General features: G+C 49.0%; 1 protein-coding gene across 3 annotated transcripts; it reads left to right on the forward strand.

Moving 5' to 3' along the window:
- The first annotated feature begins 1858 nt into the window (after positions 1 to 1858).
- On the forward strand, positions 1859 to 13983 carry ORAI2 (ORAI calcium release-activated calcium modulator 2). Of its 3 annotated transcripts, none has more exons than XM_027734323.2 (4): positions 1859 to 1889; positions 3568 to 3613; positions 5764 to 6004; positions 11488 to 13983. In XM_027734323.2, exons 3-4 carry the CDS (start codon positions 5777 to 5779, stop codon positions 12031 to 12033), a joined length of 774 nt encoding a protein of 257 aa, XP_027590124.1. In that variant the 5' UTR covers positions 1859 to 1889; positions 3568 to 3613; positions 5764 to 5776; the 3' UTR covers positions 12034 to 13983. The 3 variants fall into 3 exon arrangements, with proteins under 3 accessions (XP_027590124.1, XP_039245181.1, XP_039245180.1); XM_039389246.1 differs by lacking the exon at positions 1859 to 1889 and adding an exon at positions 1911 to 2111; XM_039389247.1 differs by lacking the exon at positions 3568 to 3613.
- The last annotated feature ends 2908 nt before the right edge of the window (positions 13984 to 16891 follow it).

The following is a 16891-nucleotide window of genomic DNA, read 5'->3' on the forward strand; positions in this document are numbered from 1 at the left end:
TGAGTTATGAGCATTGCTTCACGTGAAGCCCCCTTAGGGCAGGCAAACCCTGCGGATACTGTGCGATGAGCCATAAAAATAGGGTGGTTTTTACGGACAGAGAAGAACTGAGAGCCTCACAAATAAAGATGTTCTGCCTCTGAGCTTGTCAGGCCTTTGAGCTAAGTCCTGTTCTGCATTAAGTAGAGCAGATGCTGATGATTGAACAAATTCAGGTTGTGTGGCCTCATCCTGCCTCCTTAAGATGCCATCCTCACCCGTGCTGAATTATTCATGCTCTCCATTTTGCAGGAATGCCGAGTTTGTAGGTGAAATCCACAAACAGCAAAGAGAACATGTTGGTGAAGGTGGGATCTGCCTCACGGTCTGTCTCGCTGGGGTGGCTCAGTGTAGCAGTAGGAGCTGTATTTGGTAGGTGTTGCTGTCAATTCCAAAAAATACTCTGCCGTGTTGTGGTTGTTCCCGGCAGTACGAGCTCGTTGAGAATACAAAGCACTTCAAAGGGGGGTTCAGAGGGATGTTTCTTTGTTAAGATAAAATGCAGGTACTCTGTGACCTCAAAACTTGGGAAAACGTCATCCATGGAGTAGAAAAAAGGAAGTGCTCCCGTGTGTAGTAAAATGAGGAATAACTCTACAACTGCTTCCTATTGCAAATAAGGCCCTGACAAAGTAGTAATAATTTAAAGGCTTAAAACTGCCTGGGAGTTTGACCTGCTTATGTTAAATTCTTTTTCTGGATGCTTTTCTAGAGGAGTCCCTCTCCTTTCCCTGATGGAGACTAATCTTCAGGGATTAAAGTTTGCTCCGTTCCATTTTTACACATGGGACCCCGAGAGACAGCAGTGTTAGTGCTGAAACCGAGCAGAGGTGTTCCTGATCTCAGAGGTGAAAAGCACACTCGGGATAAAAAAATGTATCTTTCTCTTTATTAGGTTTTTGGGAAGTGTCTTCCTGTCTCTTCCCTCCCCCCCGGGCAGAAAGGAATTCAGGATGATGGGATTACCGTGTGATAAAGCTGACCCATTGTGCTGCCTTTCGGCATTTTCTTTATCTCATTTCCAGGGAAGGAACTCCCTCTCTTTCCCATAAGGCTGTCCCTGTCCTTTTGATGGGTTTATACAGGATTTCCTGCTGAGTCAATAGAGGAGGAGTGCAGGGAGATAGCAGCGGGGATTCCAGGGAGCCAGAGGAGGTTGCAGCCCGGCGGAGGCAGAGCAGCGCTGCCTTTTGACTTATGTAAGTGGCGACTTTTTGCTGTGTAATTAACAACTGTAATAAAAGCACATTTGCATCCCATTGCACCAATACCTTCTCTGTGCCAAGACTTAGAGATAACGCCAGCCCCAGACCCACCAACACCTTCGCCAGTGGGGGTTTTTCAGCCTGACCGTGACTTCAGGAATCCGCAGAGCTGATTTTTTTTTTTTTGCCCTGCCAGATGCGCGTTGACGAGCTGCGACCCCCGGCATCCCACCCGGCTGCGGGTGCTGGGGGCTGCCCCTCCTCTGTGACCGCTGAGTACATCCCCAGTGTCGAGGACCCCCAACACCCCCGGGGTGCGGGGGGTGAACGCGGCCCCGGCTCCGCGGGGGAAGGGGGGGCGGGCGGGGGTCTCCTCCCCAGGCCCCGCCCCCGCCGCCGAGGGGGCGTGACCTGGCTGCCCCGCGGCCCAATCGGAGCGCGGTCACGTGCGGGGGCGTGGCGGCGCACCCCCCCGTTTCCTGCGGGTCACGTGGCCCGTGCCCGGCGTTGCCGTGGCAGCGGCGGAGGCGGCTCCGGCTCCAGCTCCGGCTCCCGATCCCGGCTCCGGCTCCGGCTCCAGCTCCGGCTCTCCCGCTCCCGCCCGCAATCCCGGGGCTCCCGGCCCGGCCCCCGGACAGCAGCGCGGTGAGCCACGGCCCGCCCCCGCGGCCCCGCATCCCGCCCCGGGGTGGGGGCTCCCCCCCAGCGGGCCTCACGCTCTGGGGTAGCGGGGGCATCCCCTCCGTGTTTGGGGTGCGGAGGTGGGAGCGTCTCCTGCCCACCGGGAGGAGGAGGTCTCATCTTGCCCGGGGGAGTTGGTCTGATCCTGCCTGGATGGGGATTCCCTTGCCCGGGATGGTGGGGGGGGTACGCGCCTCATCCTGCCCACGTAGGGAGAATCCCGCGTCCGGGATGGCGGGGGGGTACGCACCTCATCCTGCCTCGCCGGGGGCTATCCCCTGCCCAGGGCGGTGGGGCTGAGAGGGAAGGGAGTCCCGTCCTGCCCGGCGGTGCTTTGGGGGTCCCTTGGGATGCAGAGGGCAGGCCGGCTCCCGGGGGATGTGTCCGGGCAGGGATCCTCTCGCCGGGGGTGCTGTGGGGAGGCACGTCCAGCCTGCGGAGTCGGGAAGCCGCTGATCCGGGGTGTTGTTGGAAAAGAGGATCGAGCAACTGGGTCCCATCCTGCATGAGGAGATGTGGGGGAACCTTGGGATGCCGGGTGGGGATCCAGTGGTAGGAGGTCTCATCCTGCCTAGGGAGGATGTGTCCAGGTTGCCGTTGGAGGGGAAGGTTCTGCCTGTGAGTGGGTCTTATCCTGGCCTGGGGGATCCCCTGTCCGAGGGTGCTGTTGGAGGGGAGATCCTTCCGTACATCCTGCCCGGAGTGTGCTGAGGGTAGCTGGGAAGAAGGAGGAGAAATCCCCTGCTCGGGCAGTGCCCTGTGAGTAGGATCCCAGCTGTCGTGATGGGGTGAGGGATCACATCCCCTGCTGCCTTAATAGAGGTCACAGCTGTGGGGTGTTCACACCCTGCCTGGGTGCTGTGACACCCCAAGGGTGCTTCTGGGGGGCCCCGAGCCAGAAGGGGACGTAGAAAGGGGTTCCCCATAGCAAAGAGGGCCTGAGCTCATGGAAGAGCAGTAGCAGGGCCTGGGGTTTGGCTTAGCCATGGCCTGCAGGGGGTTGGATGTTGTTATACCAGGAAGAAAGGCACTGGTACAAACCCACTGACCAGTCTGGGGGTGTGAGGCAGAAATCTGGGTCTGAGGAGGGGACCAGCATCCCAAAACCAGGCAGGGAAGCTGCCAGTGCTGCAAAGACAGATCTACATATCTCGCCCTGTGGCATTGTCTTCGTTCCCTGCTGTGGAGAAATCCCTGCTTGTGTGCTTGCAGCAGGGCACGGAGATGTGAGGCATGGCAGAAGCTTTCCCTGGGGCAGGGTAACAAGATCCGTGTGAGGGAGCAATTAGAGAGAGGTTTCTGTCTTACCAGTGTGAGATGAAGTGAGGTCAGATGCGCTGATGGTGCAATGGAAGCGAGTGAAGACGCAGCTGGGATGGACTTTGCCAGAGCTGGCAGAGGAAGAGGTCTCCTGGGGAAGTCCTCATTCTCCATCCAAAACTCGGCAGCCATGTGCAGTAAAACCCTGTAGGACAGTTATTTCTGTACGAGCAAGTGTGCTGAACCTTTAACTTTGCAAGGCAGGAGCGTGAAATCTTCAGAATAACCCTCCCCGGATGCAGATAACTATCTGAGAAGTATTTCCAGAGTAAAACTGCTTCAGATAGAGTGCATGCAAAATGCTTCTTTTGTTGTGTTTTAGCCCCTGGAGCCCTCCACCCACTCCCTCCATGTCCACAGCTGGCAAGGTGAGTTTGCCATCCTGGTACTGCTTGTTTGGGCTACGTTTGTCTGAAGTTGTTTACTTATTTGAGAACATCTCTTGAGCTGCTCCAGAGTGAAAATTCATCCTTGTGGTATTTTTAGCTTATTTTTCTAATGAAAGAAGCAGATGTGATTGGGTACTCTTGCCCTCTCTCTGTAACCTCTGCATTTATTTGTCTTTTCAGTGGAATTTGTCCCAGGGGTCAAAGCTTCCTACATAAAAAGTTCCTACGTATTTTGTGAAAATAAATGGCAGACTAGAGGCCATCACTGTATCAGCTGGGGACAAAGTCTGTAAATTCCCTCCACGCTACACATTGCAGAATCCACACAGGATGTTGTCACAGGAAACAGCTTCATGATTTTGCTGCTCACAGACTGTTTCTGCCTCCAATCCTCCCAGGAGGCTTTTTTCTTCTTCTGTAAAATAGGTGATTCTTGCCTTTTCTGAAAACACAGAGCAAGCAGGAAGGTTTGTCCCTCTTATTCTCTATTGCTTATATTGTTGTGTGAATATTATTTCATGCCTTTCTCTTTTTTTTTTTTTTAATATTTTGAAAACTTCTGAGCAGGTCAGGAGCCATCCTGGAGTTCTCCATGTAATGGTGGCCTTGTAAAAAACTGCCCAGGAATGATCTTGTGCTCTTGCTGCCAGCCTTATTATGTCTGAGGGGGCTGGTACCTGAAAGCCCCCCATGTTCAGGAGGGACAGTCTTGCGACCTGCAATGCTTCGTTTGCTGCTGCAGTGTAATCTTTGTTATTGTGCCTGAAGCAGCTTTGTTCCCTTTTAGTGACAGCATTCAGAGTTTTGGGCAGTTGATGTCCTTTTGATCTTTGCCACTTCTTCAAATCTCACAGCAGCCATGGCTTTATTAGCTGTCCCCATGTGTCCCCTGCATGTGGAGACCTGGGGGGGTGTGTGGGAGTGAGCAGCAAGGTGCCTGTGACCTTGAGGTGTGGTGCTGGGACTAATTAGTACCACACCAGGTGTGATTCTGGGCAGGCATCTCCTCCTGCTAGGACCTGGTGAGTATTTTATGGCCAGAACATGCAGTTCTAGTGTCAATGGCAGAGTTGTGAGTGAGGGGATTAACTGGAAAATCGTAGTTTCCATTCTTCGGAAGGCCGAGTTAAACATCTAGTTTCAGATGTTTGCCAGAGTTGAGAATTCTTTGCTCAAAACATTCCATGGATCCTGCCCCGTGTCTATGGATGGCACAGAGATCACCAGAGCCATTTGGCAGCAGCCTGGTGATGGGGTGGTGTAAAGAGGGTGGTTTGGACCCCACACTTGGCTCTGTGGCAATCACCACCTGAAATAGTCTTGCTGCTTTCATACTTCTCTCTGTAATCTCCTGAATCTGAGGATGATGAAATTTCCTGGAAGCAGCTCCATTTTCCCCTTGGAATTGTCTTTTCCTTTCCCCGTGCTCAGAGCCACTGGTAGAATTAAGGGAACAGGATTCTTGGTCAGATGTGGCTGATAAATGGAGTGTGAGCAGTCCAGGAAATTGAACTTCCCACTGCAAAAGCTTGGGAAGTTCATTTGTTAATCCTACACAGCAATCAGCTGTGTGCCTTTTGGGGGAGTTTGGGGAAGAACAATAGTGCCCATCTGAAATGAGCCATGAGGAGCAATGGTTTAACTGAGAAAAACTCTTTCCAAAGAACGAGCAAAAAGTGACTCCCTGAATTGGTGTTACTTTGGTTCTCTTAGGAGGTGCATTTGGAGCCAGTCCATGATGCTCTGGGAAATGAACTGTCATCTCAAAACAAAATGATAAGATAGGGGTCCTATTGCCAAAGTGTCATCTGTAAAACAATTCTTTTATTAGCAAGGAGGAATTAGAGGGCAAAGTCAAGGTGCCAGCTCTGAAATGAAAAGCCTGATGCTGTGCAGCCTTCCTGAATTCCTGCTGGAGTAGTTTCTGGGTTTACCTGTGTAATCTTTCTTAGTTCCTATGGTCATTTTTGGCAATTAGGGACTGTCCTTTCTCAGTTCTGTGCCTTGCAAGTGTGATGGCATTTGGTCCATCATTTCCCACCGACCAAGGGGAACTTTGTTCCACCGTAGCTTTTCCAGTAGCTGATGCTCGTCCTGTCTGCCTGAACGTGACTGTTTTATTCCCTCAGCGTTTGTCTCACCATGAGTTCTGAATTAAACGTCCCAGTGGATCCCTCCACCCCTGCTTGCTGCTCTGAGCCTGGCACGAAGGGCATGGATTACCGGGACTGGGTCCGGCGCAGCTACCTGGAATTGGTCACGTCAAACCACCACTCTGTTCAAGCCCTTTCCTGGAGAAAATTGTACCTGAGCCGAGCCAAACTGAAAGCTTCCAGCAGAACCTCTGCTCTGCTCTCTGGATTTGCCATGGTATGTGTGTTTTACAGCTTTCTGAATCGTGAAGGTTTTGGCTCTCTAAAATCATCTATTAATCGGCGTTTTCCTCCTGGCAAGAATCAGGACATACTGTTGTTTCCTGAAGAGGCAGGAGGCATCTGTCTCGGCTGCTGCTGGAAAGTTTGAGGCTGGCTCTCTCAAGGCAGCACTGATACATGAGCTAGGACAACCCACACACTCCCAAGTCAGCTCTTTAAAAATACTAATCCCCTACCTGCAAGTGTTCCACCAGCAATGCTAAACAATCCAGGACCTGAGCTCTCCTTTGGCCCTGAGGCCGGTCATCCCTTGCTGCCTTTACGTGTGGGGTTGCCCATGGGTGAGGTTGCCCATGGGTGTGGAGTTCCTCCAGGCCCCTGTGGTTGCTGTGGTCCTGAATGTTATTTTAATTTCTGTGTGTGTTTTCTCAGGTCATGGTGTCTAAAATAAGGTGGAGGTTGGGTCTCAGTCTGTCAAAGTGAAGTTTGCGTAGCGTGATCAGGGAGATCGTGTTATACACTGAGGTGTGAGAAAAGGCCCTGAGCCTCTTGTCAGAGGGCTCTGTAGCCTGAAGGGAGCCAAACCCGGTATATTTTTGTCAGTGCTGCCTATTAGAAGTAATCCCTGGTGCTTACTTTCTGCTGTGCTGTACTTGGGTGTTATCTGGAAGCTATTTGCATAGGTCAAAACCGTGTCAGGAGTAAGCAAATAAACAAGACAGAGACAGTCTGGTCCAGTGCTCAGGCCTGTTCGAGCTGTGGTGTTAACAAAACACAGCTCTGCTGTGTCAGTGTGAGCCCCTTCACCTCCCCTCTGCTTCTTGCTTACTGGGAGTGAGGATTGAAACCAGTTTGGGGGAGGTTTTCTGCTCAGGAAATGGGCAGGTCTGGTTGTTCCTGAGGTCTGTCAGCAGAGGGGCAGAGGGCAGTGCCTGGTGCGTGGGACACGATGTGAGGATGTTGCATCCTGCAGCTCAGAAGCTGTGAGGGGAAGACAGATCTTTCCAGATAGCCTTTCTTGTTTTGTTTTAGCTTTTTCCGCTGCTTTTTCCTCCCCCAGTCCCCCAGACCATGAATCATCCATAACATTTCAGCAGTCTGGGATGACAAAGTTGGTCACCCAAAGTGAAGCTGGCAAGCTGCAGGTGGGGGGTTCAGTGGGAGCAGACTGGAGGGGGAGAGGGTACTTGGGGGGGTTTTGTGTCCTCTCCGCTCTCTGTCTGTGTGCAAGAGATGCTCATAAAAGCTTTTCACAAAGTCTTTGTTGGTTTATGACCAAACTTGTGTGCTGCAAGGGCAGAAGGTCCCTTCTTTTGAGAAAGCTGGATGCTCTCCTGTAGACTCCTTTCACTCAGTTTCCTTACTCTGGAAAAGCCTCTCATGTGCTTGCCCTGTGGGCCTCTGGAGTTCCACGTTAGTCATTTGTGACCATTCTCTTTAACATGGTTATTACATTAGCATTTTGTGTTCTTGTGGACTGATCTACGAGCATGGTCACACGAGGTGCCCGTGCTGGGCGGTGCTGTCACTGGCATCACTGGGACTCGGGGGCTTGCAGCCCACCCACACTGCAGGGCATTGAAAACAAAGCATGCCTTCTCAGCTCACACAACACAAAGTTGCTGGAAGTCCTTGGCAAACACACAAAGTTAACCATGGGTTTTGTTTTCTCTCTAAACTGTTTAAAATGCAAGTCCAATAAACACACGGGTCTAAATACTGTTAATTATGACCACCAGCCTAACATAGAAGAGGTACTCCTGAAATCAGTAACAGTAAGACATAAAATCTCTTGCAAAACCTCTCTTTATTAGCAAGCTTTTTCCCAGCTAATTGGACCTTCCTTTGAAAGCTGAGGTATTTGTTCCTATTGGGTTGGTTCTCCTCTGGTAATTTGGCATGTAGGTATTTAGTACACGGGTGTTTACTCTATTGAGAGCAACTATTTGGCTATTGATGAAAGAAGTTATTTTGAGATAAATGTGTGTAGACGTGGCACTCAGGGACATGGTTTAGTGGTGGACTTGGCAGTGCTGGGGGAAAGGTTGGACTCGATGATCTTAACCGTCTTTTCCAAGCTAACTGATTCTGTGATTCTATGAAATAGTTTCCCTGAAGCCTTGAGTGCATTTAACTATGTAAACAAATGTCATTCAGGGCTTGGCTATTGCTTTATTTACTTCCCTGTCGGTGTGTTTGATTCAAGCCAGTTCCATATTGGCTGAAAATTATGGCGAGCTGATGGATATTTAATCAACAGGCAATGGCTCTGATCCAGCTCCTTCTGGACAGGCTGCAGAATAATGCAAACCTTCCTCGTTACCATCTCTGGTATTTCTGGCAGAGAGTTGGGCAGATCAGGAGGATGTGGGTCATTCCAGTGCCACGTCTGCTTGGAGATGGGTTGTAGGGCGACTGCATTTGCCCCAAGGAGGCTGCAGATAAAGGAAATTAAGAGGGAGCTTAGGAGACCTCCTTAATAATTTTCCTGATGGAAATAAGAGCTGTTACTGCTAATCCATCTTCTCTATACTTGTCCAGTCGCTACAGGATATGTATTTGATTAAAAAAAAAGACAAAACAAAAACCCTAACAGATCTACTGGAGTGATTTTTACAGCCTGCCAAACCATCTGTGTGAATGTGTCATGGTTTATGTTAAGCCATTTGTCATCCTTTTGCCTGTTATTATCTGTCCTGGTCTAAATTTCTCAAGATGAGTATCATTTTTGTTGTGGGTAATCGGGGCTGTACTGGTCTAAACCCCACCATCGTTGCATGTAATTTAATTGCAGTTTAATTCTAAAATGTTCTGAGCGCTCGGTCCTGTGAGCCTGGAGTCCAACAGGATGATTCTCAAGCTTAAAATTAAGCCTATGCTGAAATATTCCATGGCTTGGCACAGTGCTCAGCCTTGCAAAGTGGCTTCTGAGAAGAGGTTAAAATAAGGGGGCTGTTGCATGAAAGAGTATAATTGTATCAAACATGACATATTAATAGTTTTACAGGCTAGGCAGCATATTTAATAATTTTTAAATGGGTTATGTCAGCTTGTCCTCTTTCTCTTATCCCGGTCAGGAAATGACATGACAGTCTGTGCGGGGTAAAGCAATCAGAGCTCACTCACCTTTTCAGCACTTGTCTGGGTTAAATGAACTGGTTTTCTGCCTTGCTGCACTATCTGGATTGTTGATGTTTTCCCCTGAAATACCTCTTACTGAGCCATCAGTCAGTGTTAAAAATTCATCACATTGCACAGCTGAAGCCAGCCCTAGGGAATAGGTTAGTCTGGGAGGAAACATCCAATTAGCTGAAAAGTGCTGCTCATGTGAAGGATAACAAGCAGAAATTGATATGTTGACATCAGCCAGGCTTTCAGCTTTAATATAAAGCTATAAATTGAACATGCAGGTACAATTCCCATTCAGCTGGCTGAATACCACGTCCCTGGTTATTGCAGCACCCACTAATGAACAATATACCTGCAGCTTTTCCTGGCTGATGGGGTGTGACTGGCAACCACAGCACTGTACAAATTCATTGTACATAGAGAATAAGTCTGATCTCCTCCCTCTCAAATCAATATAAGGGGAACTGCAAAGAGAACATGCACAAGGCCATGTGAAATGTGTTTTAATTAAATTGACCTTGCAATAGATAGAAGGCCAATCCTCTGTTAATATTTTCTTTGCTGTACAACAAGAACTACTGTCAACTGCAAACAGGAACCTATAAAACAAACAAACAAACAAAGTGAACTCTCCACATGTTCATAATCAGGACAAAGGGCTGGGAATATCCAAGAACCACCACAATATTTTTCATGTCTCTAAAATCCTAAATAGTTTCTGAAAGTATAAATCTGGGCTTGTAGACCATTTGCCACATATTATATCTTGGTTGCTACTTAGGGTTGGACTTGATGATCTCAGAGGTTCCTTCCAACCTGGCTGATTCTATGATTCTAAATGTGTTCAGACTTGACTGTGATCCCCTCATTCAGGCTGCTGATGATTTCAGAGTAAATGCAGGTAAGGCAGCAGTAATGCCAACTGGCTTCCATCCCCTTTAATCCTTTTCAGGGCTTCCAACAGGGAGAACACGGGCAGACCCCTAATCTTCCAGTGCCTAAATAATATTATTAACAAGTAGTGCCAGAGTGAGCGGTGCAGGTGATTATACAGAGCCCGAAATGGCTGCTCGGGGGGTGTCTCATGTGAAGTCTGGATAAAGTAATCATGAGTCAGTTCTGCAAAATGCTTCAGTGTCCAAGAATCGAGCTGCTCGTTCAGACTTTGCCTTGTCATGATGGTCTTGAGAGGCACTGCCCTGAGTCAGGAACCCAAGCGTGGCTTCTTTCCATGTAGCTGTGCCGTGCCGGAGCAGCAGGTCCCCTGGGATCACCAGACGTTTTGCCTGCTGCCAGGAGAGTTAATATCTCTGCAAATCATGAAGTACAGCTGCAGATCCAAGCCAGCTGCTAGAGAGGACTGTTTGATAGTCTTGTTCACTGCTTTTGTGGCTTCTCTTAGTGAAAAAGGTTTGTGCAGTCCTTTCAGGGAGGCTATCATGGAGAAGTACTGGTTTACTTCACAGGTATGTTAAGTGATTGTACAAATTCTTATGTTAAACCAGTTAACAGGCCTGTACTAGACTCTAGTTCTGATCTCAGAAGAGCCTCCTGCTCTGTTGCACATATTCTGCTTCTTAAGCTTTATTTGATTAAAGAAAAAATAGCCTTAGAGAGCTGCTCTTGTTTTGGGAAGGAGACTCCTCTCTGAGTTGCTGAGCACACCCATAAGCCAGTAGCTGTCCACTTCTGCTGAGTGTATCAGTAAGTTATTAGCCCTCAAGGGAGAAATTTGAGGATATAAATAACTTGTATCTGGGCACATTTGTAATAAAACCAAACGTAAACTGTTCTGAGAATAGAAGGCAGCTTTTTTAACTACGGGCTGACAACCTATAAAGTAGCTTGCGTGCTTCCCATGGAGGGGGGGACAGTGAAACCTGGCTGGCCACTGGCCAGAGGAGCTGCTTGGTTTTGCTTTTCTTTACACACCCGGAGTCGAAACTTCCTGCGCTGCCGCCGCCGCCGCCAGTGAGGGGCGGAAGGAGAAGGTGTGAGGGGCGGGGGGGCTGGCAGGCTGCCGGCTGCCTCCCCGCCCCACGTGCCGTCTAATGAGTTCCTTCTGTTGTGTGTTGGGGTTGATGCAGCTCGTATGGCTCGTGGCTGCGAGGAGAGACGTGTTATGTTAGAAACCGACGGCGCAGAAACGTGTTCCTGAGCCTCACGAAGGCCAAGGCACAGGCTGTGTGAGGAACGGCAGTGATCCATCCCGGCTGCCATTCCAGAAGGTGCTTGAGCGTGTACTTGGCCTTAGGTGTTCTTCCTGAATGAAGATGCTTTCCTGGATGGAAGCCTTGAAAAGAGGGAAAGCCAGCAGCTGTTGACGAGCTCTCTGTTCCTTGGTTCCAGGTTGCCATGGTGGAGGTGCAGCTGGAGGTGCAGTACAAGTACCCCCAGATGCTGCTGATCGCCTTCAGTGCCTGCACGACGGTGCTCGTGGCGGTTCATCTCTTCGCCCTGCTCATCAGCACCTGCATTCTGCCCAACGTGGAGGCAGTGAGCAACATCCACAACCTGAACTCCATCAGCGAGTCCCCCCACGAGCGCATGCACCCCTACATCGAGCTGGCCTGGGGCTTCTCCACCGTCCTGGGAATCCTCCTGTTCCTCGCGGAGGTCGTGCTGTTGTGCTGGATAAAATTCCTGCCTGTGGGCTCCATCCTGAAGAACGAGACCACCAACGTGGAGAAGCCCAGCAGCCACGCGGGGTGGCAATCAGCACTGGTCTCCACCATCATCATGGTCCCCGTGGGTCTGATTTTTGTCGTCTTCACCATTCACTTCTACCGCTCCTTGGTGCGGCACAAAACGGAGCGGCACAACCGGGAGATCGAGGAGCTCCACAAACTCAAAGTGCAGTTAGATGGGCATGACAGAGGCATGCAGGTGGTGTGACAGAGCCTGCACACCGCCTCGGCTGGGGCTGAGGGCAAAACACCCGGTTTGCTACTTGGTGGGACGCACCAGTGATGGATTGTCTTGAGGCTTCAATATGTAAATGCTAATTGCCTGCCATTTCTAGCTGTGGGTTCTAGTGCTGTTTCACATGCTGGGGTGTCTGGCCTGATTCTGGTCCTACACACTTGGTACTTGAGTTGACACTGCCGTGGAGTTCAAGGTCAAAACTTTACCTTAACATTGGTTCAGGTAGCCAAAAATCTGTATTTTTTACAAATGCAATATTCTGTTGCCAAAAGTAAAACTGCATCAGCTTCCAAACAGCCAGTGTTTGTGTGTGTGTGTAGGACCTGTCTTACATGTCAGAACTCCCTGGCTGTCAGTGCAGCCACGATTAACTGGCTGCTCATTTCTAGAGCAGAGCTGGTTAACGTGGGTACCTGCAGCTGACTCAAGGACATCCAGGAAAGCACAACAGAAACTGAAAGTGTTGATCACCATTGTTCCAAAGCAAGTATTCCATAAATACATAACCAGAAAGAAATCAGCCTTAGCTTTTTTTGTTCTTTTCTTGCTGTTCTTTACTATGTTTTTACGGCTGGGAATGTAGAACTTTGAATTGCAGGAGGCTGGGAAGTTCTCTCGTACTTTCTTCAGCGGCGTCTGTCACTTTAGATTGAATGAGTGCCAAGATCACGTGTTTTTTCCCAAGAAGAGGCAAGAGTGCCCAGGGAAGGCTTACAGGTGTTTTAGTTTTAACAAGGACATTCTTAAAACAGAACAGTGCCGGGGAATTTAATGAGACAAAACTTTGAAGGACTAGCAAAGCGAGTTTCAAGGAGGTAAGGAGTGACAGCAGATATCGTACGAATCTGTTGCTGTGTCTTCTTCATTCACGTGTTGCTGCGATGCCTTTTGCCTGTTTTGCTGGAGAGAACAAGCCCAGTCTTGTGTATTCCATCATTTGGCTTTTTTTAATTGGCTGTAGCATTTTTCTGTCAGAAATGAATGCTTCCTTCTCCCTCCACCAAAGCAGGCAGCTCCTCTGGTGGAACCTGGAGCTGTGCTGGCGAGCCTGATGGAGCTGGATCCGGCAGGAATGCTGTGTGCCATTAAAGAGCTATCCATTTCCCTTGAGCTCATTTCTTTTTTCAGCAGCTGAGACAGTGACACTTGCATGTCTGTGTTGCTTAGCAAGGGAAGCCTGTAAATTCTGTAGCATCCTTGTGGGTGAAAAACTTCCGAAAAAATACCAATGTTATGATTTTTGGTAACTTTGTGGAGGGAAAAGAGTGTTTTGCAATCATGAGCTCTTTGAAGGGAAAGTAAGGCTTTCTGCCACACAGGGCTGCAAGAAGCATAAGCACATTTTCTTGGCCCTGATCCTGTGCTGATTTCCTCCTCTGCACTCAAAAACTGCAGTTTCAGAGTCTCCGAGGCCTTATAGGTTTCTGAAATCATTAAGGATGTTTGTAATGTTCTATTTAACCCTGGTCCCTTATTCCACTGGGATTTGAGAAACTTAATGGCAGTGTATTATTACATGTCAGCTTCCCAGAACGGAGAGTACACGCAAACCCCAGGGCAGCAGGGTGAGACTATCCCAATATTCCTCTCTGGTGAGGGCCTTGGGAAACCAACTCTCATCTCTCATGTTTACATGCGAATGTGAGCGTTGCTGAACAAGTTGCTTAGCACTGTGTCTGTGGCTTTCATCTGCTGTTCTTGCTGCAGTTGGCATGTACCATATTGGCTGATGTGCAGCAAAGAAAAATAGGCTTTGTGTGCTAAATGACTAATCTGTACTCATGTGCATATGCAAAAAAATGAGGAGTGTCCTCCAGGAAGTGGGTGGTCCTGAAATTCATACAAACTCCCCAGGAATCCGCCCTCTCTCCCTTCCTCTTTTTACCATAATAAAAATTAAAGGTTTATACAACAAAATCAGAGTTCAGTTTTTTGCCTAGTATTACACGTGTGGGCTCTTCCCCCAGGAGAATTTCTGTTGTGAGGCCAGAGCCAGACCAGATGGGATGAGTCTCTCATCTGTACTTTGCACTCTCCTTTAATAATACCCTTGTGTACTGAGGAGCTCGGGAAGTTGTCGAGGAAAGCATTGAGCCATTTTTGCAATTTAAAAGGAAAAGTTTCCCCGTGTGCACACAGTGCTGTGAAAGCAATGCAGCTCGTTTGGAAACAGCCAATTTGTTAATTTAATTTTTTGCAAGTATAATGAACTTCAGCAAATGGAGAAATGCAGCAGAAACTGTGCTTTGATTTTTGTAGAATAACTCGTTGAGGCTTTGGTGGGATTGGATTCAAGATCAGTCTCAAGGCAGAGCATCTGTGACTGGAGTGGGATCGCCTTACTCCAGGGGGAGTCTGAGGTATGGTTTGGGATGGTGTCCCCGGGGGCAAATGTACTTAAAGCAGAATAATAACATGCTTTCCCATCTTTGCTTGCAGCTCTGTGTCTTGTGTCTCTCTGGGCACCGAGTTCTCCCTTCCATGAGAAGCCCTTGAGAGTATTTTTGCTCAGTGACTGTGGCATCTGGGATCTCTCTGGGGTCACCTTCGTGCTGTAACTCCTCTCCTTTCCCAACAACAGCATCTGCTTTTCTTGCTCCTGCCTCTCTTCCTTCAGCTTGTTTGCATTTTCACCTCTGTCAGGTCCAGACTTGTGTTGCAGACAGGTTACCTGTGGTACCAGCCGTAGCAGTTCATCCATAAAGGAAGGAGTAGGGATGTTGTAGTTGTCCAGGTGGGTGTTTCTGTGCTACAGCACTAGAAAATCCTTGCTCCTGCTGCTGCCCATGGCTGTCAGCAGGATTCCCATCAGTCAAGCATGAAGATTCCAGCCTTTCCACACTGTCACTGCTGTCCCAGCAGGCCTGTGTCATGTCTGAATTTGTCTGTCCCGTGCTGTCACCTCTCTGTCGTTTCTGGGGTGTCCATTTGTCATTCCTGGAGTGTCCCAGGTTTTGTGTGGCTCCGTTCCTGCAATTCCTGCCCAGAGATGCTTCTCCCAAGGGTTCCACCCTCAGCTGGGGACATGTATTGAGGATCTCCCTGACGTGTGTGTTGGCTTTCTGTACCAGCCTTGGGCCCTGGGCTGCTGCACCCTGGGGTGGCTGTTGCCCTGATTCTCAGCCCCCTTGGGCTGTGACTCACTGGACCAGTTATTACCTTATTTGGGCCATTTCTCCAATTTTTGCTCTGCGGCTTAGCAGGGGGACAGCCATGATCTCACTCCACAGTCCTGAGTCTTCCTCTAGATTTTTTTTGGACAGCTTTTGCCCAGCAGAAAAACGCCTCTGCAGACTGCAGCGCTGCAGGGACCTTGCCTGCCCACCCTACAGCAGGGAAGGAGCTGCCAAAGACAAGGGTACAGCCCAATTTGTGTCATTCCCAGGCACCTGCCCTGGTAATTTAGGAGGCAACTCCTTTCCCTCCTTCCCTGGTTAGCAGGAGTAAAGGCAGTGCACGACTGGGAGCCGGAGGGAGCTGTGGGAGCCCGAGCAGCGTCGGGTTCTCCCTTCGCCGTGTTTAGTGGCAGCTCTCACTCTGTGAGCTCCCTATTTTTAACATCACCCCAGGGCAGGCCTGGCTCCCGTTGTTTCAGCGGGTATGTGACTCTCAGAGGGACTTTATGACCGGGAGAGATGGAGCAGTGTTGGGTTTCCACGAGACGGATGAAAGTGATCCTGTGCGAGAGCCCCGGGTGGGGCGAGCGCTGCCGTAAGCGCTCAGATATGTGGGAGTGTTTATAGAGAGCTCCGGCGTGGGTTCGGCTGCAGAGAGAGAACATCCTTCCTCTTCCCTGGCTCTGGGATGTGGGGATGGGCAAGCCCAGCTTGCCTCGAGAACACCTGAGCTGGGCTGAGGGGTGGAGGTGCTTCTCTGGCCTTTCATAATGTGCTTTCTCTTCTGTCCCTGCCTTCAAACAAGCAACAAAAGGCTTTTTGGATTTTCCCCACTGCTGCAGCTTCTTAATCTTCTAAATCTCATTGCATCTACTTTTAAGATAGCTGCCTCAGCAGCCCCTCCAGGCTGCAATCTCAAATTCAGCTCCTGGCGAGGCTGGGCCAGGGGAGTTATTTTCTGATTAACTCTCAGGCTCTTTTCTCTGCACCCGACTCAAAGCACTTTCAGTAATTTGACTGTCTGGATTTGGAGAGCATTCCCTTGAATCCCTGTGTGTCCAGCTGGGAGCTTGCCTTCTGTCCAGGGTTGTGACAGCGATGAGTGCTAAGAGGAAAAAAAAATAATCTGTATTTTAGCTTTGCCTGTTCTTGTTTTATCTCTGCATGAACAATATTTAATGTAGAGCAATGAATGTATCTCAGTTATTGTCCAGCTGTGTGAGAGAAACTGGATAAACTTGTTCAGTTTTGCGCTTCTTACTGATTTCAGACTGATTTTTTGAAAGGCAGCTCAAGTCCTCCAGCATCCTCTATGGGTTAACTTGGGTTCTGCCTTGTTTTTTTGAAAAAATCTTGCTCAGATATTATCCTTCTCCTTTGAACATACACAAGTAGATAACAATTAGACGTGCTTCCTTTTAATGAGGGTCTGGGTCTTGGCATGTGCTTTACAAGGAGGTTAAGGAGATGGTTAAGGAGATGAACAGCTGTGACAGGAACTTCTATATCAGGAAGACCATTAAAATTTGTCTTATGTTAATAATACCAGCTTAGTGGACAAAATTACTTCTAAGAGCTCATTAATTAAGACTAAAACCTCTTTGTACTTTTCTCAGATTTCTATGGTACTTGACAATCAATTTGTTAATGCTTTGTAACTCTGCAAAACAGGGTTTTCTGGCTCTTTTTTTGTTTGTTTGTTTTGTTTTCTG

The sequence above is a fragment of the Pipra filicauda genome, unplaced genomic scaffold (assembly GCF_003945595.2).
Source record: "Pipra filicauda isolate LSUMZ 115617 unplaced genomic scaffold, ASM394559v2 scaffold71_size5581439_pilon, whole genome shotgun sequence".
Lineage (NCBI taxonomy): Eukaryota > Metazoa > Chordata > Aves > Passeriformes > Pipridae > Pipra > Pipra filicauda.